The sequence below is a fragment of the Rhamphochromis longiceps genome, linkage group LG15 (assembly GCF_057381845.1).
Source record: "Rhamphochromis longiceps isolate RC_006_pf linkage group LG15, R_longiceps_female_GT1.1, whole genome shotgun sequence".
Lineage (NCBI taxonomy): Eukaryota > Metazoa > Chordata > Actinopteri > Cichliformes > Cichlidae > Rhamphochromis > Rhamphochromis longiceps.
Window position 1 is genome coordinate 6491754 of NC_140571.1, and position 27016 is coordinate 6518769.

At 41.7% G+C, this 27016-nt stretch overlaps 2 protein-coding genes across 2 annotated transcripts; one reads left to right on the plus strand and one right to left on the minus strand.

Moving 5' to 3' along the window:
* Positions 1-13544: 13544 nt before the first annotated feature.
* Positions 13545-16356, plus strand: ccn2a (cellular communication network factor 2a). Its single transcript, XM_085382512.1, has 5 exons — positions 13545-13871; positions 14063-14279; positions 14376-14651; positions 14746-14957; positions 15057-16356. Exons 1-5 carry the CDS (start codon positions 13809-13811, stop codon positions 15351-15353), a joined length of 1065 nt encoding a protein of 354 aa, XP_085238638.1. The 5' UTR covers positions 13545-13808; the 3' UTR covers positions 15354-16356.
* A 1352-nt stretch (positions 16357-17708) lies between these two features.
* LOC146651906 (uncharacterized) lies at positions 17709-25020 on the minus strand. The gene is made up of 8 exons (XM_085383087.1): positions 24755-25020; positions 24369-24418; positions 23469-23562; positions 21880-21948; positions 21728-21796; positions 20904-21191; positions 19762-20156; positions 17709-18498 (listed from the first exon to the last, which is right to left on the minus strand). Exons 1-8 carry the CDS (start codon positions 24798-24800, stop codon positions 18415-18417), a joined length of 1095 nt encoding a protein of 364 aa, XP_085239213.1. The 5' UTR covers positions 24801-25020; the 3' UTR covers positions 17709-18414.
* Positions 25021-27016: the final 1996 nt, after the last annotated feature.

Here is a 27016-nt window from a genome sequence, read left to right on the forward strand (position 1 = left end):
TCGCAGACAGATGGAGAGAAGCCTTTTTGCTCCAGACGCTAAGACAGACTGGGAGGGGTCCTCATAGCCACTGTGCGAGACTGTATATCTGGAAACAATTAGTGCTGATGGGAACCCTGGCCAGATTACTTCTATACGGCGCAGCACAATTCTGTTAGGAGCTTACAGTTTGCTCCTTTGTACAAAGCATTTCACTGTTCCAACACTTTACTTTTCCCACAGCTGAGAGCATTGTTTTATAATCCTTTATTTCACTGAAAGCACATTTATGTTTATACTAACAGCTTAGCAGAAGGGGAAAAACCCCAGAAAAGTCATATTTTCACAGCCATTTATGAAATTGAAGTCCTCCTCGAAGTAATCTTTCACTTTTTGTCCATTCGCATTAGTCATGTGAAAACAGTGTTCACTTCTGCAGCATTCAGCACTAACAACTCCATCAAAAGACAAACCTGCTGTTGACTTTGACTGTACTTTCACCTCAGACATCGCACAGATGCTATTTTTTTGACATCAGTGCCAAAGAGTCCGACCAGGTTTCACTAGTAAAGCCAAAAAGCACGGCAGTGCTGAGAGGCGCTCATAGCACACTTCAATAATAAGACTGTCTGTGGCTTGAAATTTGCTATTTCACATTCTCTTTGTGTTAGAACCTTTGGGCTAGTTTTCTGTTTAAACCACAAGCAAAATACTTGAAGATGAACTTTTTGAAGATGAGTCATTAGCCATGCAGTACTATGTGTTTTGTATTACATAAGAACATAGACAGGGAGTACAGGCACAGGACAAAGTATTTAAAGACAAGAGTCCTGTGCACTGAGGACTGGTTTTGTACACCGAACTTTATGTTTTAACATCAACAGTACAGTATATTATATCTTTAAAGGTTCCTTCCACCTCCTTTATACATAAGTCAGTTTCCATGGAGAGTGCTTCCCAGCCTTAGAAAACTCATTACTCATTACTATTCTGCCTGTGTTTATCATGTCTCCTGGCTCTGGAGGAGTTTTGTTAAGTCTTAGAGAATAATCCTAATGATGACATAAGGGTTTTCTCAGCTTGGGTTTTGAGCTTACAAATTTAAACACAAAGTCTACGTTCCAAACTAGGGCTGTGGAGTGGAAAAGCCATGCTGACCAGGCAGGGGGTGGTCTAACTAAACATGTGAATTACACTATAGCAAGGCATTTTTGAAGACTGACCTAAGAACTCAGCTTCTACAAGAACATCTAACGACTGCAATGGAAAATCCCCTGAGGTACTATTTTATTATCTAGCTCCATCTGGAGCTGTTCTGGAGCTTTCGACCATATCTGTTCATCAGCAGGTTTCCCCAGTTGTGATGTACTTGTAGATATTGAAATATATTATATACTTATATTTATACATAAAAATTAGCAATATGCAATTTCTGTAAACTGCAAACTTTACCATGTAGAAAGTCCCTAAGGTATCCCAGAAGCCATGTTGTCAGTGAAGGGGCTAATACCATAAAGGCCTTCATAGGTAGCAGGACATATGTGGCTTCCTCAGGCCAACCTGGGTGGAACCCATAAGACCCAATACAATACAATAAGTACAGTTTTTCCCTGTCAGTGCAACCTGGCAACCCACAACCTGACTGGTTAGGCAGTTAATCCTGAATTCACAGAAAGATTGGCTGAATGCTACTATCTCCCCTGTTTAGACAGAGACTAAACACAAAGAGTAAATAATTGTTAGTTGAGCTATTTGCGTGTCTCTTTGAGTAATTGGCTTTTCTATAGTTGAAAGTTAAATTAATCTACACTTCCAGAATCAGAAAAAACGGCAATTGAACCGCTGTAGAAACACAAACAATGCATCTGTCCAGCTGCAGACAAGCTGAACAATTTGATGATGGTTATTGCAAATCGTTGTCTAGGTTTGGAAAGAGGTGTTGTGACCATGCACAGTCTATAGCAACACTAAAATAGCAACAATGTACAAATTTAAATCCAGAATATCCTTGAATTTGAAACCTAAATGTTGTCTTGTTTGGACCCTACAGTTGGCAGACTGAGCAGGGTTGGCAGGTCAGTGAAGCCTAGGAAAGGCCGGGTGCTTTGTGGACTGGGCAACAAGAAGGGACCTAAACATTCCCAAAAAGTGGCTTTAGACACATGGAACATCGACAGACCTTCAAAGGAGCCGATTGAAGTAGTTTGGACATCTGACAAGGTCAGGTGTTTCAGGTATGTTCAACTGGTAAGAAATCCCAGTTCAAAATGGATAAATGGATACATGGACAGATGGAGATGTGAGATGATCCAAAGCAAGTCTAGTCAAGCTAGTCAGTCAACAGAAGCTGCAGTTGTGTTATCGGATAGCTGAGATATAGATGTATAGATATATTTTCCAGTGTTTTGTCTATATGTACTATTGATGACTTGATTGAGAAAGTAATCAGTACAAATGATTGGCGGCAATGACTGTTATTGACTGTTAAATGGAATTTGGGAAAATAGTAGCCAGTGTCAAGATTTCACGTTGGAAGTATTATGACCACAACATGTCTAAAAGTTATTACTCCTTGCATGTGGGCTGGTTCTGCTGCTTATGTAGGGCTTTTCTACTCTAAATGAGCACTCAAAGTGCTTTAAACAACATCCCTCATTCATACATGCATTTTTTTTCCAGCCTAAGTAGAAAAAATATTCTATGTAACATTTACACACATCAGCAGTCAATGGATTCACTGGAGAGCAAACTGGGGTTCAGAATCTTGTTCAGGGATACTTTGGCATGCAGACTGAGCAAATAGGGATCCAACTACCAACCTTTCAATTAGTGGATGACCTTATTTGTCGCCTGAGCTACCGTCACCACAAGTTGCAAGGGAATCCTGCAATAACTTTTTAAATTAAAACCTGTTTTCACCTTAATGAATGGGGGTCTACAAGATGTTGTATGTCTATTCATAAAAGTCAAATAAGCAGCTGCAAACAGGTAAACAGCATTAAATTATTTCTATGTTTGAATGGGTGTATTGCAGTAAATGGAGATTTGTGTTACCAGCATTTGCTAAATAATCAAATTCGAGTCAACAAGCTATGTAGCAGGTACACTATTTATCTAACAGTAAACAAACTTTTAAAGCAGCCCTAAGCTTTATGTGAATCTGTATGAGAGCACGGTTTCCTTCTGACAGCCAGTAAATAACCATCCAGTAAAACAGACACTAAACAAACACTCCTGAAACCAGTTTGACATCTCAGGCACCCTCAGTGTGAGAGACTCGAATAGATAGAAAAACACTGAGTTGGTTTGATGTTCAGGAATTTTTAAGGTAACATCTTGACCTGTGTCGCTGCACATCACAGAGTGAAACACCTGTCTGGGAAGTAGAAGCCCATGAAGCAAAACGTCAATTTTTTTTAAACGCTTGAAGTAACATTTACCTTGGCAGCGAATGAGACGAGGCAGTAGCGTGTGATTAAAGGAGATGTTTTTATTCAAGGCTTTCACGGGAAGCTAATTAACCGAGGTATGCAGTCGTGTGCCAGGCTAATAGGGGGAAGCTGCCGTTCCTGCAGGGAAGCAGTGGCCTCAGAAAGCTAAAGAAGACGTGTTTACATTCACAGCCTCCTCTGTGTGAGCCGCAAGATGTTCAATTCAAACTATTCACGACATGATTTTTTCTTTCCCCCAAGTGAAAAACGAAGAAAAGCTTGGATGTGGTCAAGCTCACTTTTACTGCAAAATGAGAAAATTTGGCAGAGGAGAGCTCGAATTATTTCTCCTTTTAAACATGGTGATAAAGGTTACTTTGAAATGTAGTATAAGCACCCAAACAGGAACTAGTGCAAAGTTACCCTTTTAATAAGTGGTCAGATAATTCCTGCTGAGCAAAGCTGCTGGGTTTAGTTTGGCAATATCAAACTAAAAGCAACTTGTTGTCAGGGGGACTAAAGATATTCTCTCTTCACTGTACACTATATATTAAAGATAGATATGGGTCTCCCAAAGTAAAGCTACTGTAAATGTGCCTTAAGCCTGCATTCTTCTAGTGTCCATCAGGGGGCAGCTCCTGAAGTGCGACAGTATAGAAGTCTACTTCTCCTTTGATCTCCGACCTTATTGGACACTTTCTCCAAATTAAACTGATTGTATCCATCACTAGTTTAAGATAATTGATACTATATTATGTTAAGTTTTAAAATATTGATCCCATTTAGAGTATAACAGGGTAGAATTTAGAGCACTGTTACTTTGTGATTGACAAAATTGTTATTACATGCATTTGCAGTGTCCTTGGTCTCTTATGCAAGACCAGCACTTGGTTTCAAAAACACAAGAGGGTTGTCAGCCAAAATGCTGAATTTGAATTTACAAACGTAATCAGTGATGTCACTTTGAGGGTCTGCGGTGTTCACAGAGGGAACATGGTCGTCTCAAGTCAATAGGAATGGCTTTCCCCATCACATCTGGTAGACTTGAAGGACAAACTGAGCTGAACTTTCTTGTACATTTCCACTCACTGCACCACCGTGGTGTCAGTGAACAACACTGGACTGGTACTTTCACCACCAATCACACACACATAAACACATGTGCTTTCACTCTGTCTCTTTAAGCACTTTGTCTGGCATTCAATAGAAACTGAGAGAAATGAGTGGGGCGCCCTGACCTTCCTATTGGTTGATGACCCGCTCTATACCTCCTCAGCCACAGTTAATATTCAATCAGGTTCTTTTTACAAGGACAAAATCATAAAAATGTGACCCCAAAAAAGCACAGACTCAGATTTTAGTTGCTGCAATGTGGCAGTATGTACAGGTGTGTACAGGTGCCTTGGCCACTGCTCTCAATGCAGTATTCTTTATAAAAAACTGAACTGTTTACAGTAGCCAGATAACCTGCCTTTTCATAGGTAATCATATATTTGTGTCTCATTTGTTTAGTTGGCAGAGAAAAGAAATGTAAAATGACTTTTGTAGTGGACTTCTTTGGCTGCTCCCTTCACAGGAGCGCTACATCCTTCCATCTTCTCTGTGGTCTTACTCTTCTCCTCCTGTCTCTCTTATATGCTGTTTTTTAAATATTATTTTTTGGGGTTTTCACATTTTTTAGTGGATAGCAAGTAGAGATGGACAGGAAATTGGGGTGAAGACATGCAGTAAAGGTGCCACAGGTCAGACTCGAACCCAGGCTTTTGCATTCTAGCCACGTGGTGTGTGGTTGCCCGCTCACACACTGAGCTAACCCAGCACTCTGATATACTCATTATTAATCTTTTCTTTGATCAATCCCAATGAAAATCTTGACATCTTTAACCCTCTTAAAATCGCCACCTACTCCACCCTGCCTGCACTCTCTCCTTCACCTCTCTTGTGTACAGTCTGTTGCTTTGGATGGTTCCGGGTATTTAATCTCATCCACCATCAATCCCTCTGCTTCTTGCAGCTTCACTGTTACACCTGTATCCCTCTCATACATACACATGTATTCTGTCTCGCTTCTACTGACTTTCATACCTCCACCTCCCCACCTGCTCCCGTAAACTCACTACAGATCACAATGTCGTCTGTGAACATCAGTAGTAGAGTTTTGTAGTGGAATAGAGACTATGACATGAAAAAGTCAATATATCTATTTTATTGAATAATCTAGTGTTAATGGGTAAATTAGGTTTTAGGGGTGTTTGTAGGTACGTTTTAAAGCTCACAAATCTGCACCTGACGTAGGATAATTATTCACCTAAATCTGATAAAGAAGTGACCAAGTGGGTTTTTTGTATTTTGTTTTCTTTTAAGTGAACAATTCTTTTCATCTCGGATCTTTAACAAATTTTCAAATCACTCTGAAGGAGCTGCCTCTGCTGTAGTTATAGCACAGTGTGTGGCCGGGCTGATGCCATATTTAGAAAACTATCATCTGTTCAGGCTGGTCCATCTTTAGGGCCACAGAGACTTGATGACCCCTAGAATTCACAGTTTTTTTAGCTGCTGCTGGCATTTGTAGGTCTGAAAAGTTAATTCTGATCAGTAGTGATGGTTTCATGATGGTGTAAAACTTCCTGGCAGGACTGAAGTCAGGTTGCCAAAATACCACCTGGTTTCATCAACCCTCATAGCTCGGCATGAGGTCCACAGGATGAAGCGCTCAGTGAGAACCCAGAGAGTCAGAGATTATTTCTAAGTTTAGAAACCCGCTCGACCTCCAGCTGAGAAGTCACAGAAACAGAACAGATGCTGTACTGGACCCACATGTAGTTGTGTTTAGGTGAAGACCATCTGACTTCCACATCCATGTGTGTGGCAGTAAATCTCGAGCTGTGATGAGCTTCTGTTGTTTGTTGAAAGAGTTATAGCCCAAAATTCTCATCTGTGTCTCTAGTCTAAACAATTTCCAGGATGCAGGATTTAAACAGGCAGTTTCCACTCTCTCTTCCTTTGACAGCTCAGAAACTCATCCGTCCTCAGGTTATATCTGTACAGATGTTCCCAGGCTCTCAGCCTATTACTATAGTTTCCACCTGTGACACTATTTTGCAGCTAGGGAAAAATGCTTTGTCCACAGGAGATGAAAATGATATCTTCCCTTTCCCTTCTACCCAACTTAATGATTTATGAGAAAATTTGACTGAAAAATGCAATCTACCTTTCAACTATGCCTCTTTGGCATCAAATTGTCAGTATATTATACTTAGGTCCATTACCCCAAGTAATATTAAACCCAACTATTTCATGCAGGCTGTGCCTGAAAAAGATTAGGTCTCATGCATGTTTCCAGGCCAAACATTTTCCCCCAGCGCAGCCTTTAAATAGACTCAGTTTCCAGCTTGACAGTTTATCTGCCCACCAACCCCATTGTTAAATATCCACAAATCATACCAGGCTCCAGATCCATTATTGGTCTCCACTGCTTGTCTCTTCATAGACAGCCTTCAAAAGGTTTCCATCGGTTTTCAACCTTTTCTGTCAGTAATGGACCAGTCCCTTCTCCATTGTTAAATATCTACAGATCATCATCCAATTCATTTAAAATTTCCCCTCTGAGTGTTTTTGCAGACTGACTCCAAACTGTGAAACAAAGGAGCAATTTACTGTTCCAGCAAGTCTTCATTAGCCTGTTTGCTTTGCTGCTGAAACAAAGACACTGCAAATGACATGTTATGCACTTATTCTGCTGTTGTGATCGAGTTTTGCCTTCCTTGTGGAGTGGCTGTGCGTGCAGCGTTGACGCAAAAGTATGTGCACCGTGCTTTCGGAAAGACAATTAAAATGCCCGACATCTTAATTAAGTGCAAAATAATAATAAGGTCTCTCTGGGTTGTTTTCAGCTTTTACGCTCTCGCCATCTCTCTGCAGTCAGCCACCGAGTTCAAAGAAGCAGAAATATGCAGGCAGGAAAATCATTTTGAGATCTTGGCTTCATGTTCGGTTTAGTGGTACATAGATGGTTTGTTTGAAGGCCAAAGCCATGGAACATTCCTCGAATAGTCTGCCAGCTACCACTAATGGAATTTAGTTTAATGGACAGCTGAGTGGAGGTAACACAACTACAGCCTGAAATGTGGACAAAGTTTGGGAAAAACATACTGGATTTGCCAGCATATGCGTATAGATGCACATTTATAAAGTGAGCATAAATCAGAACAAAAGCTAACTCTGACCTTCATGATGGCTGTAATAGCATGCATTAGTTTTAATTAGGTGTATCTAACAAACTGGCAACAGGGTGCAGCAATAAAGTCCACTAAGTACTTCTGCACTGCTTGGATAAATGCATCTACTAAACCTCATGCACTTTTTTTAAACAAGCAAGAAATGGAAAGTACATAAAAGCAAACTGAAGGCCGACGCTTTTAGGTGCAATGTGTGTACTGAAGGTGTTCGTAGTGTATCTGACCTGGTTCGGAACAAAAGTGAAACCTCAGGACAGAATGTTTTGTGCGACTGCTAATTTTGGTTTTTATATTCCTGTTTAACTTTGAAAGTGCTGGGAAGGCCTACTATGACTGCAGTGGTGCTGAACGCAGACAGTGTCCGCGAAGCTTGGAAAAGGTGAGGAGATGCCCCACGGGACACAGAGGCCTGCTCTGTGTCGTCAGCACCAGCTATGAAGTCATCAACCGTGGTGTGATAGAACACACATATGAGGTGTTTAAGAAAACTGGGAATTATTTCCACTTTCCAGAGGCGGCTAAATGAGGAAAGCGTTGTTCCCAGAACCTGACGTAGGCGTATGAAAATGTAGCGTGGTCAGACACTGAGTCGCAGATCCTAAAGTTGGTGAGCTCCCAGCTGACATGCTTCTGCTGCCTTGTGATGTCACACAGTAAGAATGAATGAAGCACGAACGTAATGAGGCTATAACGAGCAAGCGGCGACTAGAGTAAATCTGGACTGTAAGAGGCAGGCCTTGACCTCAAATTACTACACAGGCCACATGATCTTATGTGATGTCATGGCTAAAGTTTAGTCTAATGGTGAGGCTGGATGTGCAAAGGGTTATTTTGATCTTTATCTACAGTACCTGGCAGTTTTGGTTCACTCTCGTCACTCTGATCAGCATCATAAAATAGCAACTAGCATCCAAACACAGTGGGAAGTTTGACAGCAAGAGTCAGATATGAGGCAGACATAACTGAAGATATGCTAGTTTCACTTAAAGCAGGAGTCGGATGTTGCTAAAGAAATTAAGTGTCATGTAAACCACATTATTTTGGGCTCTCCAAAATTGCACAACAGAAGATTAGAAAAACGTTGCCTGGTCTCACGAGTTTCAATTTCTTGTGTGACATTTGGATTTTTTGCACTCTTCAGAGCCATTAATACCAACTGAGCATCATTTAAACACTACAGCCTACCTGAGTGTTCTTGCTGACTGGGCCCATTAGTTTATGACCACGTTGTACATATCCTCTGATGGCTTCTGATGGCAGAATCCAATAGAGAACACTTTGGTGGGACTGGAGTTTCCCATTATGGATGTAAAGTAACTCTGTGGTCCTATCATGTCAACACGATCCAGAATCTCTGAGGGATGTTTCCAGCACCTAGCTGTGTGGCATGATTTAAAGTTTTTCAGAAGGCAAAGGAGGGTCCAACCTAGTTCTAGCAAAGTAGTTGGTGAGTTATTTAACATCTAACATTCACTCCAACTATAACAATCAAAAGTAAACTAGTGAACTAAACAACAGATTTTTCCACTGTGTAAAATTGTCAGTTAGCATACAGACATGTTTAATAACAGTGGTGCTAAAAAGTACAAAGCTCTCCAGACTCCCCTGTAACACCACCACAGCTCCATTATGGATTCTAACCAACTCTCCGAGGCAAATATCTCAGTCTATACTTAGCCCTGACATATCTGAGCCTGCCACACACAGAGCCATATGTTTCCTTTGGCCACCACAGCCATCACGTCCACACATCCAAATCTGCAAAACAGGGAGAACGCAGCCAGTTGGCCTGCTGTTATTCAGAACGAAAAAAGATTCCTGAAGCTGACAGGCCACAGTTAGTGAGCGCTCGCTGTGACAGCATCATAACAACATCCAGAAAGATAAGTTTCCTAACCTAGGCCCAGGGTTACGGTGGCTGTCCAGGACACAGCTGACCTTAAACGAAGCAGCATTCATTCATTGTACTTTTGTTACAACTGCAAACATCTTCAAACCACATTTCTAAAAAGCAGCTTAAAAACTGCCTGTGACGCATGAATCAGCCTGACAGACTCTAGATTACTCCGCACGTCAGATAACAAGATAACAATGTCAGTCAGAGTGTTGTTTGTGGCAGGAGTCTATTTCTCCATCAAGCTGTTTCCTTCAGATATCCCTGAACTTGAATTTAGGTCCTGAGGCTGTAATGACTGACAGCACACACACACACACACACACACACACACACACACACACACACACACACACACACACACACACACACACACACACACACACACTGTTTCTGGTCTGTTTAAACAGACCAGAGACTCATACACACACCACACTTTCTCTCACAACTGTGGTCCAGGAGTCCCTACTGTACTGAGCCAGCACAGAGAGAGAACATATCCTTATTAGGAAAAGAGCAGACGCCCTTATATGGGGAAACTTCCTCTGTAGTAACAGCCCAGTCTGCTGGCTTTCTCACTCACATTTTTCATTTCCGATTCGCTGGCTGGAGCAGGAGCAGGGCGGCCTTTCATAAGAGTCTAGCCTGGTGTGTGATCCCCCCTTTTTTTTTTGAAAAAAAAAAAAAATACACAAACCTCCATCTCGGCCCTTTCCTGCAATCTCCACTTTGGGGTTTGATGTAATAAAATAAGCCTGGCCAGGGACATGGCACACCTGGCCTTTCAAGTTTCTCATAGACTAAACCTCATTAGGCAGGTGAGAAGCCTTTGTTCTTCTCGTATTTGCCTCATGGGTCTTCGTGGGCCAGGCTGCACTTTCACTGCAGTCAGGATTTGTAATCATCATTTATCCTGACTAAGACCAAATACAGTCAAAACTTCTTGTCAGATGTGAAACAAAATCTCCGGCCTTTTCAGAATCCTCTGAAAAATGTTGTCTTTCGGGAAGTAAGAAAAGCCGCCTAAGACTCAAATCAACAAACATCCATTTCGGGAAGTGCCACTTGGACTGAGAACATTAGTCTTTGTTCCCTTAATACTTGTCCTGCATACCTTGGCTGAGCTGCTTATTCAGCTCAGGTAACTCAGAAAACTGACCATTAGGATAATGAGCAGGATGTACACTGGATGCATTCTTTTAACTGTTTGATGAATATTGGCCAGGTTGCCAGATAAATTTAGATTTAGCCGTGGTGTAAAAACTTTCTATCTTTTTAATTAACAAAGCAAAAACAGTGACAGTAACTAAGTCACTTTTGCCACTTTTGCCACAATATTAACAGGCTGTGTTTATCACCTGTATAGGTTAGCAAGGTGCATTCAGGGACTCTATGGGTCTGATACCTACTAATTACCACTTACTGGCCCACTCACTCCTAGACATGGATAATGTTAAGTCCTAATGTAGTTGACAAGGGTAAAATAAAAAGTGCCATGCAAAAGTCTTTAACCGTCCATCATTTCTAGATATTTTGCTAGGAAAATCATAATTAACTCAGCCTGAACTCTCTTAGGCAAACCTTCTTTTCATGTTTGTATTTCAGTAGTCTTCAGTAGTTCTCCAGGCTTCTTAAAAGACATTTAAAGCTCTTCTTTGGATGTTGGCTGCCTTTTGTTCTGTTCTCTTTCAAGATGATCCCACAGTGCTTAAAAAATGATGAGGTCTGGACTCCGGGGAAACCAGTCCATCACTGACTGTGTTCCATTGTGTGTTTTTCCATCCAGGTATGCTTTTATTACATTAGCAGTGTGTTTGGGATCACTGTCATGCTGAAAAATGAATCTGTTGACAATCACCTTCCAGATGGTATTGCATGGTGGATCAAAATGCTCTGGGTGAAATGCAATCCCAAATCCTGATAGAGCCTCCACCGTGTTTTACAGATGGCTGTAGACACTCATTGTTGTACTTCTCCTGACCACCTCTGTACATCTTGTTGATTATTTTAATATTTGTTGATTCTTTTTTACCAAAAGCATGAAAATTAGAGACCTTTTTACACTGATTTTCAGTTTGGTTCTTAGGTAACTTGACACTTCTCTGTGTATGATTTCCTTCAGAACCACTTCCACTTCCACTGAGAGCATCTCTGAAGAGTTTTAAATGAATCATGAATGAATCACCAGAAGGGCCATATGCATCTCTTAGGTCCTTTTCCTCAAATTTTGTTAAGAACACACTGCACATCATACCAAGATACGGCAAGTTTTCAGCTACTAGAGCTTTGAGAATCACCTTGTTGGCTAAAAATTTTACTATTTCATGGTTGTCAAACTGTGTTATGTGTGGAATATTTTGCAGATTCAACAATGTAAGAGATGGGACTGAATGATGCATTTTGAAGCTGCTAGTAACAAAGTGCCTGAAGATAGAATATAAAATTGGTTGTCTGTTATGTGTAGACACAACACTGGTTCAGCTATTGAGTTTGGTGCCCTTGTTGTGCTTGTGTATTTTTTCCTCATAAAACAGTCAGGTACAAAGAATGGATTGATAATAGTGAAAAAGCACCCAATCTCCAAAGAACCTTTGAAAGCCCGAAAACCTGTTGTGAAGACTATGCATCCACTATCTTTACTGGCCAATGAAGCAAAGCAAAGTACAGAAATGTTCACCAGCCTGTTGCAGGGCTAACATAGAGATAAGCAATGATTCACATTCACAGCCAAATTAAAAATCCTAATTAACCTAACCTCATGCACTTCTTTGGGAGGAAGATGGCAGAAAACCTGCAGATCCTGCAGAAAACCCACGCAGACACAGGGAGAACATGCATATATGCAACTCCACACAAAAAGGCCCAGTCCTGTATTGACATTCAGGACCTTCCTGATGTGAGGTGCTCACCACCCCTCCACCATGCTGAACTGCTCTTGGTGTCAGCCTCATGTGGTTATATGTGGAACTGCAGGTTCTGTCACTGACAGTTGCCATTATTAGCACAAAGGGCAAATTTTCAATAATAATAAGCCAGTAATACTTTTAAAAAAATCACAACTTTTACTCATAATCAGTTATTTCTGTACTTTGGAACTGGCACTGTTACTCAAGCAAAGAAACCTCTCTGAGTTGCTCCACATTCGGATGAGTCTCTATCTGCAGAACAAATTCACTGAGAGAGTCTGGAGGGAATCAGGTCAGGTATATCACGTACAGCACATGAGGAGGGATTCAGAAACAAAACGCTTCATTCACGGTAATGAGTTCTTAATGATAATGTGTTTAAAAGAGTAGCTAATAATCAAATCTGCAGTCCAGCCACTGATGTCAGTGCACAAGAATGCCGCTGCAGTGTCTCAGAAATAACCACATGGGCATAGAAGACAAAGTCTCTAGACAACAGCTGCCAGGTCTCTGTGCTGGAACAAGCACCTTGACAAATAACCAGCTCAAGTTATTGACTCAAATGAATTTCCTTTCACTAACCGCTTGCTGTTAACGTACTAAAGTACATGCTGTCATGTGCCTTTGAAGCCAGGGCTGAGGAATGCTGTTGTGGGCTTAAAGTTTTAACCACATATTAAACTTCTTGGAGTTTGTTTAATTATTGTATGTTTCTGCTTATGAGCTTCTACCTGTTTTATTTCCACTGTCCTTCCTCCTCATCAAGTTATTTGAGGGTTCACTTTTGAACTGTTGCTGCCTTTCCCCTTTTCTTTCTTTTTGAAAAATTAATATTTATAGGTACTGGCTGTCTGTTTGTGAAGTCAGTCTTTAGGAATTCCCAGTGTGGGGTCTCAGGACTGTAACCAGACTTAACCTCCCAATCCAGATGAAAGGTGCTCTGAGAGAGAGACGGTGTTGTTTGGCCGAGCAGCAGAGCCTTGCCTTCAGACAGCAGGAATGTGGGATGTCTGGAGTGGGGGGCAGGAAGCGAGGAAAGAATGCCAAGTATGTCCATGTTTGTCCAGGGCTGGCTCTCCATTCAGCCCCCAGTGACGTGCTGCGAGGGCCAGCGGGTATAAAGGAGGCTCCACTCTGCAGTCAGAACTCAGATCAACTCTTCTACCGAAGCTAAACTCTAGCTTTCACCAAGAAAGGAAAAATAAAAAAGACAGTGAGCCGGAGCAGCAGTTGGGAACAAGACAAGAGATCAATTTGATCAGAAAAGTTTCTCAAGCTCAAAACTCTGACGCTAAAGGACGACTTTTTCCGAGAAGGTGTTTTTGGAAGAATCTAAATTAATTACTAAAGACAAGAGAAGATGGTTGCTGAGATGAAGAAAATGATTTTGCTGCCTCTGCTGTGCATCATGCTTTCCTACATGGTAAGTCAGAAAAAAATAATTCATTTTAGTGTTTTGGTGTAGGCTTTGGCTTTAGCTGGACTTGAATGGTGAAGCCAGTGCTTTAAACTTGTCTTAAGAGCCAGTGTGTTGGATGTGTGTCTGTGTTTCTAGCACACAACGTGGGCATGATATTTACCAGAGAATGTGTCTGTGTGTGTGCCTGTTTTCAGGCTGCAGGTCAGGAGTGCAGCGGCCAGTGTTCGTGCCCGTCCACCCCTCCTCAGTGCCCCCCAGGTGTCAGCCTGGTGCTGGATGGCTGTGGCTGCTGCAGGGTGTGTGCCAAACAGATGGGGGAGCTCTGCACTGAGAAAGACGTCTGTGACCCGCACAAAGGCCTCTACTGTGACTTCGGAGCTCCCAACAACAGACGCATAGGAGTTTGCACAGGTGTGCCACTCATGGCTGATCTTTTCTATGACGTCTGCAATAAATCCAATGTATGAAGCAAATCATGACCCTTCTCTTGCAAATTCTACTTGACAGCTCGAGACGGAGCCACTTGTGTGTTTGGCGGAACGGTGTACAGGAGTGGAGAGACTTTCCAGAGCAGCTGCAAGTACCAGTGTACCTGTCTGGACGGAGCCATCGGTTGTGTGCCTCTTTGCTCCATGGACATCCGGCTGCCCAGCCCAGACTGCCCCAACCCAAGGCGTGTGAAAGTGCCTGGAAAGTGTTGTGAGGAGTGGGAATGTGGTTCTTCCGACACAAAGGAGAATGAAACTCCCACCACAAAAAGCTTCATGGGCCCTGTTTTGTCTGGTAAGTGTCTGTTTTTGAAGAACACAAGGCTACAGCAGGTTACAGCATAATTAGCACAGTTTTTCTAACCCAGCGTTTCCTCCTGTGTTTACAGCATACAGGAAGGAGGAGACCTATGGCCCAGATCCTTTTATGATGAGAGAGAACTGCCTGGTTCAGACGACTGAATGGAGCGCCTGCTCGAAGACATGCGGCCTGGGAGTATCTACCAGGGTCACCAACGATAACCGTGAATGCCGCCTAGAAAAACAGACCCGGCTGTGCATGGTGAGACCATGCGAGTCTCAGCTGGAGCAGAGCATTAGGGTGAGTTCTCGTTAAACAGCACCACACTCGTGACCTTTGGGCATATCAGTAAAAGAAACCCTGCTGAAGTTGCTCTTTCCTCTTTTTTTCCTCCTGTAGAAAGGGAAAAAGTGCATCCGTACTCCGAGAGTCTCCAAACCCATGAAGTTTGAGATCTCTGGCTGCACCACCACCAAGTCCTACAGGCCAAAGTTCTGCGGCGTCTGCCTGGACGGCCGCTGCTGCACCCCACACAGGACCACCACCCTGCCCATGGAGTTCAAATGTCCTGATGGAGAAGTCATGAAGAAGCACATGATGTTCATCAAGTCCTGTGCCTGCCACTACAACTGCCCCGGGGAGAACGACATCTTCGAATCCATGTATTACAAGAAGATGATGGGAGACATGGCGTGAGCCGCTCCTGGACGATAGGCGCTTTTGACTTGAAAACAAACACAACTCCATCTCATTTTGCAGCTCAGTATATATGTTTATCATGTTTTATTTTGCCATTTTCTCATTGTAAAAGTAGCCCAGGCGCTCGTCTTAGTGCCTGTATGTTTTGTACAGCTGATGAACATCAGCCTCATAGACTCAGACAGAGGGTTGCTTAGCAGCTCCAAAAGATCCCTGCACTATAACTTCTTTTTTTTTTTTTGACAAACCTGCTGTCAGGTTTCCGCCCATTTCCCTTGAAAGCCTTTTTACAAACCCGTCCATTTTACTGTGTGCATTTTATACCTTATCTAAACGTTGACCTCCTCTCTAAATGAGGTGTCTAATAAGTCCCTCCACCCTCCCAGTCCAAGACCAGACCTGTAAACTCTAAGCAGCTGTAGAGGGAGCATGCAGTCCACAGCAGGCCAGTGTTTCCCTGTCCAAACAGGTCTGAATGTGTCCTTGTATGTGTGTGTCTGTGTGTGTGCGTGTCTAAATTTTAGCCTTGTCTGTGTGTACGCTTTTCACTGTGCTTACAGAGTAGAGGAAAGGTCAGAGTTTCTGCCCTGGATGAGAAAGCAAGCAGCATGCTGAGTTTAGGGTTAGATAATGGAGTACAGTGGGCTTTGCCACGGCACTGAGAAAAGAAGAAAAAAAACATTTTGACTATTACTGATTCAGGTCAGAAGGAGGGGGGGAAAAGCATCTACAGGAACAAAATGTCTATTTTGTACAAAAATAGAAGAAGAAGAGACTGGAAGAATTGTAATTTCATTCCTTTAAAAAAATACTGATGTATATACTTTGTATATATGTGTACAGTTTAAGTTAATTTAAAAAGCCAAAATGTTTTCTGTGCTTCAAAATGTATCAGTGGTGTATTTTTGGTTATTTTTTACTATTTTATTGAGAAGTGTGACAAAAATGTTACATGTTTGACTTTGTAGCTGGAAATAAAATCTTATATTTTTTATACAAACATGAACTGGTCTGTCTTTAACTTTGATCCGAGACTGAGATCCAGCTCCACAACGGCTTCATTAGCTCTTGGCTTTCAGCTGACATTTGAAAGCACATTTAACCGTAGCTCTGCTAAACTGTTAGGTTTTGACACCATATGAACTCGTGCATCACTCACTCAGAAAAAAAATAGCCTCAGTCATCGGAGCAGGCCTTCAGGCTCAAGTGATTTAAAGAGGCGTTCAACATAAAGGATGTCTTTGTTTAGCTAATTGAAGTAATCTATAAAAATCCCTCCATTTATCTACGACATGGATGCCTTACATATTCGTGCTGGTTTTATGCAACATGGTGCAGTGCAAGCACTCAAGAAAGCTGTGTGTCATGCAATTAAATTATGTACATAAAAGCAGACAAATATAAGAGAGGATGTTTTAAGTTTAATGGCATATGCATTTATTCATGTGTTTTCTAGTTATTTTTGTAACACACATAAAGGAAAATGGAAGAGAGTCCATGCAAACATGACCATTGTGCATTTTAATCATGCTGTTGCGTTTCTCGCCTTTGAAAAAAAGAGGTAAGAGATGGTCTAATGCTGCCATCTGGTGCCCTTTCACAACCTTAAAAACCCTGAACTATATTTGTAACAGCTGGCTGAATAGTGTAGAGATGCAAAGTTCCAAATATAACTAATACAAAATATCCAGTAAACACTATCCCCATTGTCACTGTTATCTGTGATCTCGGATTATGTTCAGTAACTAAATTTTTCTGTTGAATTTTCTGTGCAAAACCTACCTTCAGATGCAGTATTCAGGCTTTCCAAGACTGCATTTGTCTGACTGTACATGATTCAATTTCGAGTCATGCCTACAGTAGCTATATTTACTCGAGTTGCCAAAGAAAGCAGAACTTTCACATTTTAGTTTCTCCACTGCCCACATTGTGTTCTTGACTCCTTCCAGTCCATGTTTCGCTCGGCAGCTCTTGACATATTGCTGTTAAAATGCAGCATTTAAAAAAAACCCAGCTAACACTGTATGATAATATCTACTCTAGATATTTTCTTCTTAATAGTAACAACCAAAGAATTTTCATATTGCTGCCAAAACAAAGGTTAAATTGCCCGTTGAAAAAGAATGTGTCAACAGCCTGTGTGTCATGCTGATGATTCATGTTGTCAGCGTTGTCGCCCACAAGCAATCACAGACTGTATCTACACTTGTAATTTAAGTTTGCAGTGGATCCTATAGGTTTGTGTGGGTTGTGTAGATCAATCTATACAGTGTGATGGTCCTGTAATGACTCTTAATACTCTCCCTTTAATATGTTAATAATAAGCTGACTTTAGAGGCATGAAAAACAGTCACCAAATAGAGAATTCCAGATAAACTATTCAATTTATTGATTTTCTTACATAAATTCAGTACAGATCACACCCCAGACATTAATCCGCTAAAAATCACTTATTGCCTTGGCTTGATTTGCATCAACTGCATCTATGACAATCATCTAAGTCTTCTCTATCTTTAACTTTGTAAGTAAATGCGCATTCCAGAAAGAGCTTTGTACATGTATACATGCCATTACTGTACAACCTCACCTTGTAGGTGTATACCTGGATTTGCCTTAACCTTTCACAATGAATCAGTGCGCACCGTTGAGATAATCTAAAAAGCAGAAGAGATACGTTTACAGAAACAGAGACGTGATTGTCGGAGAAAATGAAGCTGAACAAGTCGCCTTTCTTCGGAAATCTTCTGAAATGTTACGCACGCAAATGCACGGTACGCGCGCACTTGTGTGTTGTTAGTATGCACGTCTAGCTGCAATGTGCATCTACTGTATGCTACTCTATGTGAACGTCACGAGTGAGGCTGCGGCGGTCGGGCCTCCTCAGGAAAAATAGCGGAAAGACAAAAATCTTGTCACACATTCACACGCTCTGTGGAAACCAGGCAGCTGGTAAAGCGGAGGAGGACGAGGAGGCAGAGGAGGTTGCGGTGTCAAACTTTGTTCCAATCTCTCTCTCTCCCTCTCTCTCTCTCTCTCTCTCTCCCCCTTTCGATTTCTCTCAGCCTCGCCGCAGCTCATGGAGTTTCTGGGCAACATTTTCAAGCTCTGACTCGATGGCTGCCAGACTTTCAATCTCAGGCTCCTGCAGGTATAATGAGAAGGCAGCGTGTGAGAGAAGGGACACCAGCAGTGCAAACAATCATATTTATTCGTGGCTCGAATGTCCTATCTATTAGAGAGAGCGCAGATAACGTCCAGAATGGCATCCTTTACCTTCAATTTAATAACAACTGTGTTGCAGTTTGCATCCATCAAGGCTATTGCAGTGTAAATAGCTTCCTTTCAAGATATTGCAGGGAGTCAAGCTGTAGGAAGAATCCTGCTTTAGAAGCAAACAGGTAAAACATCCTGAGGAACAATTTCATTGCATTCAGGAAGGATTTCCTTCTTACTTGCTGAGAGAAATCCCTCATATCTAAATATGAATGTATCATTAGACTAGAAACAGCCATACACTGTATATCAAAGATGGATGCAACTCCTAGTTCTAAGAGGAACATTCTGCATTCTTTCTAATGGCCAGCAGGGGGCGACCCCTGTGATTTCAAAAAGAAGTCTGGTTGGGCAGATATCTGATGGAAATCTAGACTTTGGTTCCTTTGATCAAGTTTTCTGATGCATCTGTGGTCTCAATCACTGGTTTCACAGCTTATTGAATGCGACATGATGTTCTTTGGTATACTCTTATAGCTGAACAACACAGAACGGAGATGTCCATCTCTAAGATCTATGGTTTAACTCCCAAAAAGATAATCAAACACTCCTTGTTGTTTTACCCCCAAAATGGAGGGAGTACGTAATCGGTTGTTTGTTTGTCTGTTTGTTAGCAGTCTAGCGTCCACAGTTTTCAAGATTTAATGTTCACATTTTGTTTGATGGAAGACACCCAATAACAGCTTGAGATGATTTCACTTTGGTGAAAGTTATGTCGTAGTCAAGCTCACACCAAATGTAAAAAAATCAGTATAACTTTAAACATATTTTTTTATATCTTGTCTTATCAGCTTTACAACAATATGTTTGGACTCTTTATTTTTCCAGCACGTCACCTTACAATGCCACAGCGATGCTGTAACAGGCTGACATCACCATGTTGTAATAAAAACATCATAAAACTTTTAAGTAGTTTAAGTATCCTCTTTATGCTCTCGGTGTTCTTGTTTGTGTCATTATTAATTAGCGGTTTTATTGGAGGTTATATAAAAACAATTTCCAGTTTTTATTTTAAGCCAAGTTGTGGCTTGCTATATCTCCTAGGCATGTGGAAAGATTCCTTTAAGCGATTTAACACTTTTTATTTTTGTTTCTCAGACCGTGAATCTCACAAAAGAAGGGGAACGAGCACCTCTGACTTTCTGCTGGCGCTCCCTTCTTCCTCCAACCCCCTCCTCTCCTCCGGTGCTCTTCGAGCAATCATCTGCAGCTCCTTCTCCTCTGGACTCTTCTGAGCATTTCTTTTCTTCTCCTCCTTTTCCTCCGCTATCTCTTTTGAATGATGAGGCACTTCATGTTGCTCCTCCTTTGTGGCTGCTTTCTTCTTCAGCAGCAAAGGCTTGGTTGCCTTGGTCCACCGCTGTAAGCTCTCCCTGTTCCCTCGCTTTGTCTCCTCCTGACGTCCTTCCTCTTTGCCCTTGTTTTTATGGAAGAGTGAGAGCCTCTTGGTCATCTCTTCCTCTTCATCGGATGTTTCGTCTTTTGATTTCTTTCTGCGTGCGTCTCTCTTCTCATCCGATCCATCATCTGGGAATATGAAAAGAATAAGATTTATTTTTATTATTTTTCTCACTGAAACACCTCTGCTAGGCCGCTGCCAGAAAAGTCTCCACCATCAGCAAGATTCCACTTCTTGTAATGAAATATTTCTTGCCAGCTGGCAGCACTGGACCTCAGTAGTGCTAGCAATGCTTTATGGGAATTATCAGCATGGCTGAAGCGATCAGATGACTTGGCTGAAGCTTCATTTTGCAGAATCAGTATCACTATTTCATTGTACTCAAAATAAAACAATTTCTCTGTTGAACATTGCAGAGATAGAACGAGCTGATTGCAGTCTTGATAACTTTAGAGAGTACGGCGAGATGACTGCAGTTGTAACCGAGCGCTTGAATTTTCCAACAGTGAGCTACTCATTCATTCCTGTTGACGAGCTGTCATTTTGCCAGCCGTGCTGGCCTCGCTCCCCTGCGAGTGAGGGGGCTGAGATTCATCATGTAGATGGAAGTGCTTCTATCAATCAGCCAGCCCTGAGATAGCAAGCAGTTTCCATTTACAAGGCAGTTTTTATTTCACCGCTGTCTCTGTCTTAAGATCCTGCTTCTACCATTAATGTTACATCTTCATTTGCTTTGAGTGGCCTGTGTTATCAAAATAAAAAACTCGACTGCATCTTTAGATGCCAAACTCTCGATCTCCTTTTCCAATTTCCTTATGCTACTTTTACTTTATAACACATAAATTTCAAAGAAGGACCAGGAAATGTGTGCTTGCCTTTGCTCTCCTCTTCTGAAATCTCCTCTGCTCGCTTCTTGTCATAGCCTTCTTCATCTTCCTCCCTCTTTTCATCCTCGCCCTCCCGCCACTCCTCTGCAGACTCAGAGACGTGGCTTCCCGGGCTTTCATCACTCTCCCGTTTCACCTGCACTTCTTCAGCTTCATTGTCCCCCTGCAACTCGCCGTCTTCCATGCCTGCTTCCTTTTCATCTTTTCCAGCTCCCGTCCTCTTGGACAGGATAGATCGTTCGCCGGGGCCTCCTAAAGCCTCCAACATGGATCGATCTGAAAATAGGGGAGAGTGGGGATTTAATTTACTAGAAGAAATTGATTTTCTAGTGATGTTAAAAGAAGGCGCTTACACAAAAGTACTACAGTTTATTATGGGGTTTATTGTTGTTACCCCCATGTTTTTGATTGACAGTAGGAGGCATATGTAACCCAGACAATTTAAAAAACAAAAAAAACAAAGCCCATTATCTTCTTCTTTGACCACATTCAAATTGCTATTCTTGTTTTTCCTTCCCACTGTGTGATTGACTTTGGTACTAGCACTGATTTAAAAAAAAAAAAAAAAAATCTAGGTATGCTGTTATGTGGAAGGACGTCATACATGTTCTGATTTATTTCCCTCACAGAGCCTCAGCAGAAGTTAAATCTACCTCAGCACTTTTGATGTGTTTTTAGCGCGACTTTGCTGAAAAACATAAATAATGGAAACTATACATCACTGTCACAGCTGCTGCATTTAACCCACCGATTAGATACGCCATAAAAAATAAGAAGCATAACCACATGATGTATAGGAAGGTCCAGCTCACCAAGGACATCATCTGTAGCCTGAAGGGTCGGTGCTGCTGCTGTAGGCGTATCAGCTCTCCCCCGACCACCTTAAATGAAAATGAGTCGCTCGAGCCTTCCATCATTCTTATCTTCATGCACACGTAAACGAGATGAGTAATCCGTGACTCACCTTGAGCAGCGATCTCCTGCATCTCCTTCAGAAAGTTTTGATGACGAAGGATAGTAACAAGTCGGTCATCTGCACACACACACACACACATTAAAATGCAAACATAACAGTGAAGAAGAAGAAGAAAAAAAAATAGCAGATAAAAGGCAGGGAATTGATGCTGTAGGGGGTAAATCACAGGTGTACATCTTTCCCTTTTCACTGTTTTCAAAGGATTCAGAGACACGTTTTTGTGGATTCATCAGAGTTAATTGCCCTGGAATTTACTGCTTTCAAAGCAAGAGCACAATTAATCATTTGGCCCACAGAGACTCCCACAGCAGCAAGCGAGCACTTGGACTTTCTGCTGACCCACAAACAGCACTGCATATAGCATGCAGCAGCAGGAGCAAGAGACACTGTACTGTATCATGTTCTTGTATCAATCAGTTATCTCTCTTTTCCTTTTACTCCTCCTCTCCATTCTCCTTTCTTTCCATCCCCTACGGTGGTGTACAGTTTCCCGCTCACAGCACCCGCTCAGTAGCAAACGCTCGATGAGTAAGGCTGTGATCGATTTTTTTTGTGTGTGTGTGTTTTTTTTTATACAACAAGGACGACATCAAGGTAAAACACCATCTATGTAACTGAATCGTCTTTACCGAGTCCTAGTGACCTCTCTGAATAAAACACTCTGCAGCAGACTTTTACCCAGCATTCACTGCATCAATCCATTAACCTTATGATCAGAGCGCTATGCACGCGTTACGAGAGAACGGTGGATTTCTTCTAAAATACAGCACTTTTCCAGCAAGGCCTGGCCTCTTAATCCGCTCTTTTATATGGGAATGACAGCTGTGAGGGTGGGGATGATGATAATAACTGACCAGGGAAATCTGTATAAATCTATAAACAGGGAGCGACCTCTACCAGTGCCCTCGCAAATCGGTAAAGGTTAGAAATGATGTAAACATACATCCATTTTTGATTTTATTCCCATGGGGCCAAATCAGAAAATATGATATCCCAAGGCATTTAGCATAGTCAGATTAAGAGAGCCATCAGTTTTGTGATGAGCAAGCACTTGGCAACAGAGGGGAAAATACATTATAGCTGATTAGACCCTCAGATTAATGGAATGTAAAACTAAAACCTAAAACACTGCCACGATGGGGCAATATGAAGGAAACGCACTGTGTTTCTGCAGCATGTTTAAGATATGAGGATGTTAAGAAAAGGTCAGCAGAGAGGATAACACCATCCAACAGTCTGGGAAATGTTTTTATGTGAAAAATCAAAGTTTTATTGGTGTTTTTAGATGGGACTAGATAATAGCCAGACTGTGGGTTATCTTACAGTCCTTATGTGTGTGCAGCCTGTGTGCAGTAGAAGAAGCGACATGCTTCAGTTTTAGGTAATATTCTAACACGTAATTGCAAAATCAATTCTTTTTCATTAATAACTCATTTTTTACGTGCATGTTGCCTGTGCTAATTTAAGCTATCAATGTAGTTGTTTGCAGCACTGAGCCATGCTAACAGCCCCTTTTAATAATAAAGGACATTTGATTATGCTCAGTGTTGCCGAACTGTCTTCCTTCTTTTGCTTACCTGTCTTCAGTGTGGCCAAACACTCCTGACTGACAGGCATGGGGTGTGGCCTCGATAGGACATCTGCCAGCGCCTCCACGATGCATTTCATCACCTGTGGATGCACACAATCCAGAATCAGAGGAGAGACAGTCCCCAAATGATCCCAAAAAAAGTGAGAATTACAGTAAAACAAGCTGCTGTTGCAAGCAAGATGAATTAAACTGAATCAAAAGCAGCATATGAGTCTGAGACTCTTTGAATGCAGCTTGTGTGCTAACTTAGCCACTAATTGAAAGATATAAATCTCTTTAATGAGGGATCAAAATTATTTCAACTCCCATTGCGCCAATACTACATCCATACATAATTTTTCACAATCTTTTTCTTCTTCTTCTACTTTTTTTTTTTTTTTTTTTTTTTTTTTTTTTTTTTAAAGGTGCCCAGTTTCTTCACAAAAGACCTTTGAAGTGATCCACATTTCCCTTTTGCAGTCTTGTCTCTCCAAACCTTATTCTGGAAAGCTCTCTCTCCCTCCCTCCCTCTCTGTCAGTGGATTTAGCATCCTCAAAATCATGGAGGTCAAGGCTCTCCATTGATCTCAAATTGCTTTCTATTGATTTTTACAAAGGCAAATGTGGGTTTGCCTCACAATGAAGGTGCTTAAAGCTTTAAATTATTGGGATTAAACATTTCTAATCACTGCGTGCCTTAAGAGTGCAGCTGGAGAGCAGCTAGAAGGCAATGCAGTGGATTTGTATTATTTGTCATACTGACAAGAAGAATATCCCTGAAGTATCGATTTAAGAAGGTTAACACTAACCTGTACTAGTTTCTTTTTTGCTTTTTGCTTTTCTGTTGCTCCAATAAAACTAATATTAGAATAGAAAATGTTACCAAAAACAATAAGAAAATATTTACCTTTACGTCCTCATTCTCCAGCTGACTCGAAGTCACTGGCAATGAAAGGACTGCAAGAGAACAAGAACACAGAGAGAAAAGAAAATCATGCATGTTTATTTGTTCACATGCTTTTCATAATCCCTACAGCTCCTTTGTGTGCGTGTGTGTGTGCGCTTTTCTTTCCTCACTCGCTGTGTTACTACAAGCCTCTGGTTGTTTTAGTAACGAGAATAATTGTGCCAAAGGCGCAGGTGAATTCATTGCAATTAAAGATGCGCTTGTCGCTGTCCTCGGTGCGGAACCCCGGCAGTCACAATACTTAATGCAGATTTCCTTCAACCAACCGTCTGTGTCTTCATATCGCTCAACTTCATCAAGGTTTAGCTGTCTGTTCTTTTTCTTACCGCAGCTAGACAGGATTGTCAAAAGGAACAGTCCTCTCCCGATCATGTTTGGAAACGAGGCGAAGTAGCTCTCCAGGAATAATAAAAAAATAGCGAAGCTTTTATCAGAAGGTTAGGTTTCTTCCCTGTAAATCAAAGTCGGTGAATTAGGGACGCATTCTGAACAAAACTTAGCCGCCTTTCGGTATTTCTGGAGAGCTAGATTTTCTGCAGCATCGGTGACCCGACAGCCTCCGTCCTCTCCGGTTTCTCCACCAAGACCTCGCCGCAACAGCACCCTTTTTATAGCGTGAGCTGGAGAGAGGAAATGACATCATCCTGGGACAAATAATTGCTGTTGTACCTGATCATACCTCGCTGGTTGTCAGGGCGTGTGCCAGTTCAGAGTGCCTCAGGTATAAAAGTGAGCATCTCTATCCCCGTGCGCTGTTTGAGCATCGATCATGTTTTTCATCCTTTGTATGGTTTAACTGGAAGCATATGTATTTTTAAATTAATTTTTGGTTGTGTAGACTTTAGCTTTGATTCAAAAGGTTTATGTTATACATTTGATTTTGAAAAAAGCAACAACCGCACAGGACAAAGACACACAACAATGAAAACAGGATAGGATAAAGGGGGTAGACAGATGGCGGGATTTTAAATAAGTAACAAGGAATATGAAGGGTGATGATCATCATCCTGATACATATGTTTATCGGCACAATTACCACCCACAAAAATATGGATGTATATCTGAACACATACCTATAGCTATATGTATATAAATATATACACCAAGCACTGACATGTGAAGTAAATATTACTGATTATCTCTTCATCATGGCAGCTGTCAGAGAGTAAGTGAACATTTTGTTCTAAAAGTTGATTTCTTAGAAGCAGGAAAAATGTGCAAGTGTAATTATCTGAGGAGTTTGACAAGCTGATGTTCCTGGTCTGCTGTGGTCGGTATCTATCAAAAGTGGTCCAAGGAAGGAACAGTGGTGAGTCAGTGACAGGATTGTGGACGGTCAAGACTCATTAATGCTCATGGGGAACAAAGGAAAGCCCGTGTGGCCAACAGATGAGCTACTGCAGCTCAAACTACCTAAACAGTTAATGTTGGTTCTGATGGTGTCAGAACACACAGTGCATCACAGTTTGTTGCGTATGGAGCTGCATAGCTGCAGACCAGGCAGGATGCCCATACTGCCCCCTGTTCACCAAGGAAAGCACCAACAGTGGACAGATGAATATCAGAACTGGACCATGGAGCAAAAGAAGTCAATCTGATGGTCCGATGAATCACACTTTCTTTTACATCACGTGGGTGGCCGGATGCGTGTACCTCACAGGGGAACACCTGGCACAGGATCCACTGTGGGAAAAAAGCAGGCTTGTGCAGGCAGTGCGATGCTTTGGGCAATGTTCTGCTGGGAAACCTTGGTTCTGCCCTCCATGTAGCTATTACTTTGATACGTACCACCTACTTAAGCATTGTTGCAGACCCTCCTTCCTTGGAAACAGTATTCACTGATAGCTGTGGCCTCTTTCAGTAGGATCATACTCCCTGCCACAAAGCAGAAATGGTTCAGGAATGGTTAGAGGAGCACAACAGCAAGTTTGAAGTGTGGACTTCAAATTCCCCAGATTTAAATCCAGTTGAGCTTCTGTGGGATGTGAACCCCAGAATTGAAGGGGGAAGTCTGCTTTTCCTTCACATCTTGTTTAAAGACTATTTGATCTGGGAGCTGGCGCCAGTCCCCCTCGATCCTGTACTGGATAAGCAGTCAAGAGAATGGATGTATTGTAAATAAATGATAGTGTCTCTGTCAACATCACTGAGTGATTCCCCATAGGACAAAGAGGGATTATCAAGCTGTATTTACTGATTGTGCCGCTTGACTGCCTAAATGTGTTGCCTGGTGATATTTTATTAAAAAATTATTGCTGCCATTGTCCAGATTTGCTCATGTGAGCATGTGACCCAAATCAAACTGAGCTATGTTGCAAGGTCTGTTCATATTTAGGAACAATGCAGTATTTATCTTTCTAGATTAATATTTTATAATTACAGCATACAGTTTATTGTGCCTGTTGATACAGATAAAACAGACAACCTCTTTCTCTGAGCCAAATACACAGCCTTCTTCACACATCTATTGAATGAAGCACTCTTTTGGTAACGCCTACAATAATTTTCACCTATTTAGACAAAATTTATCACAGTGTAACACATTTAATCATCATGCACAATGCTAACTACAGAACGCAGGTGTTAAA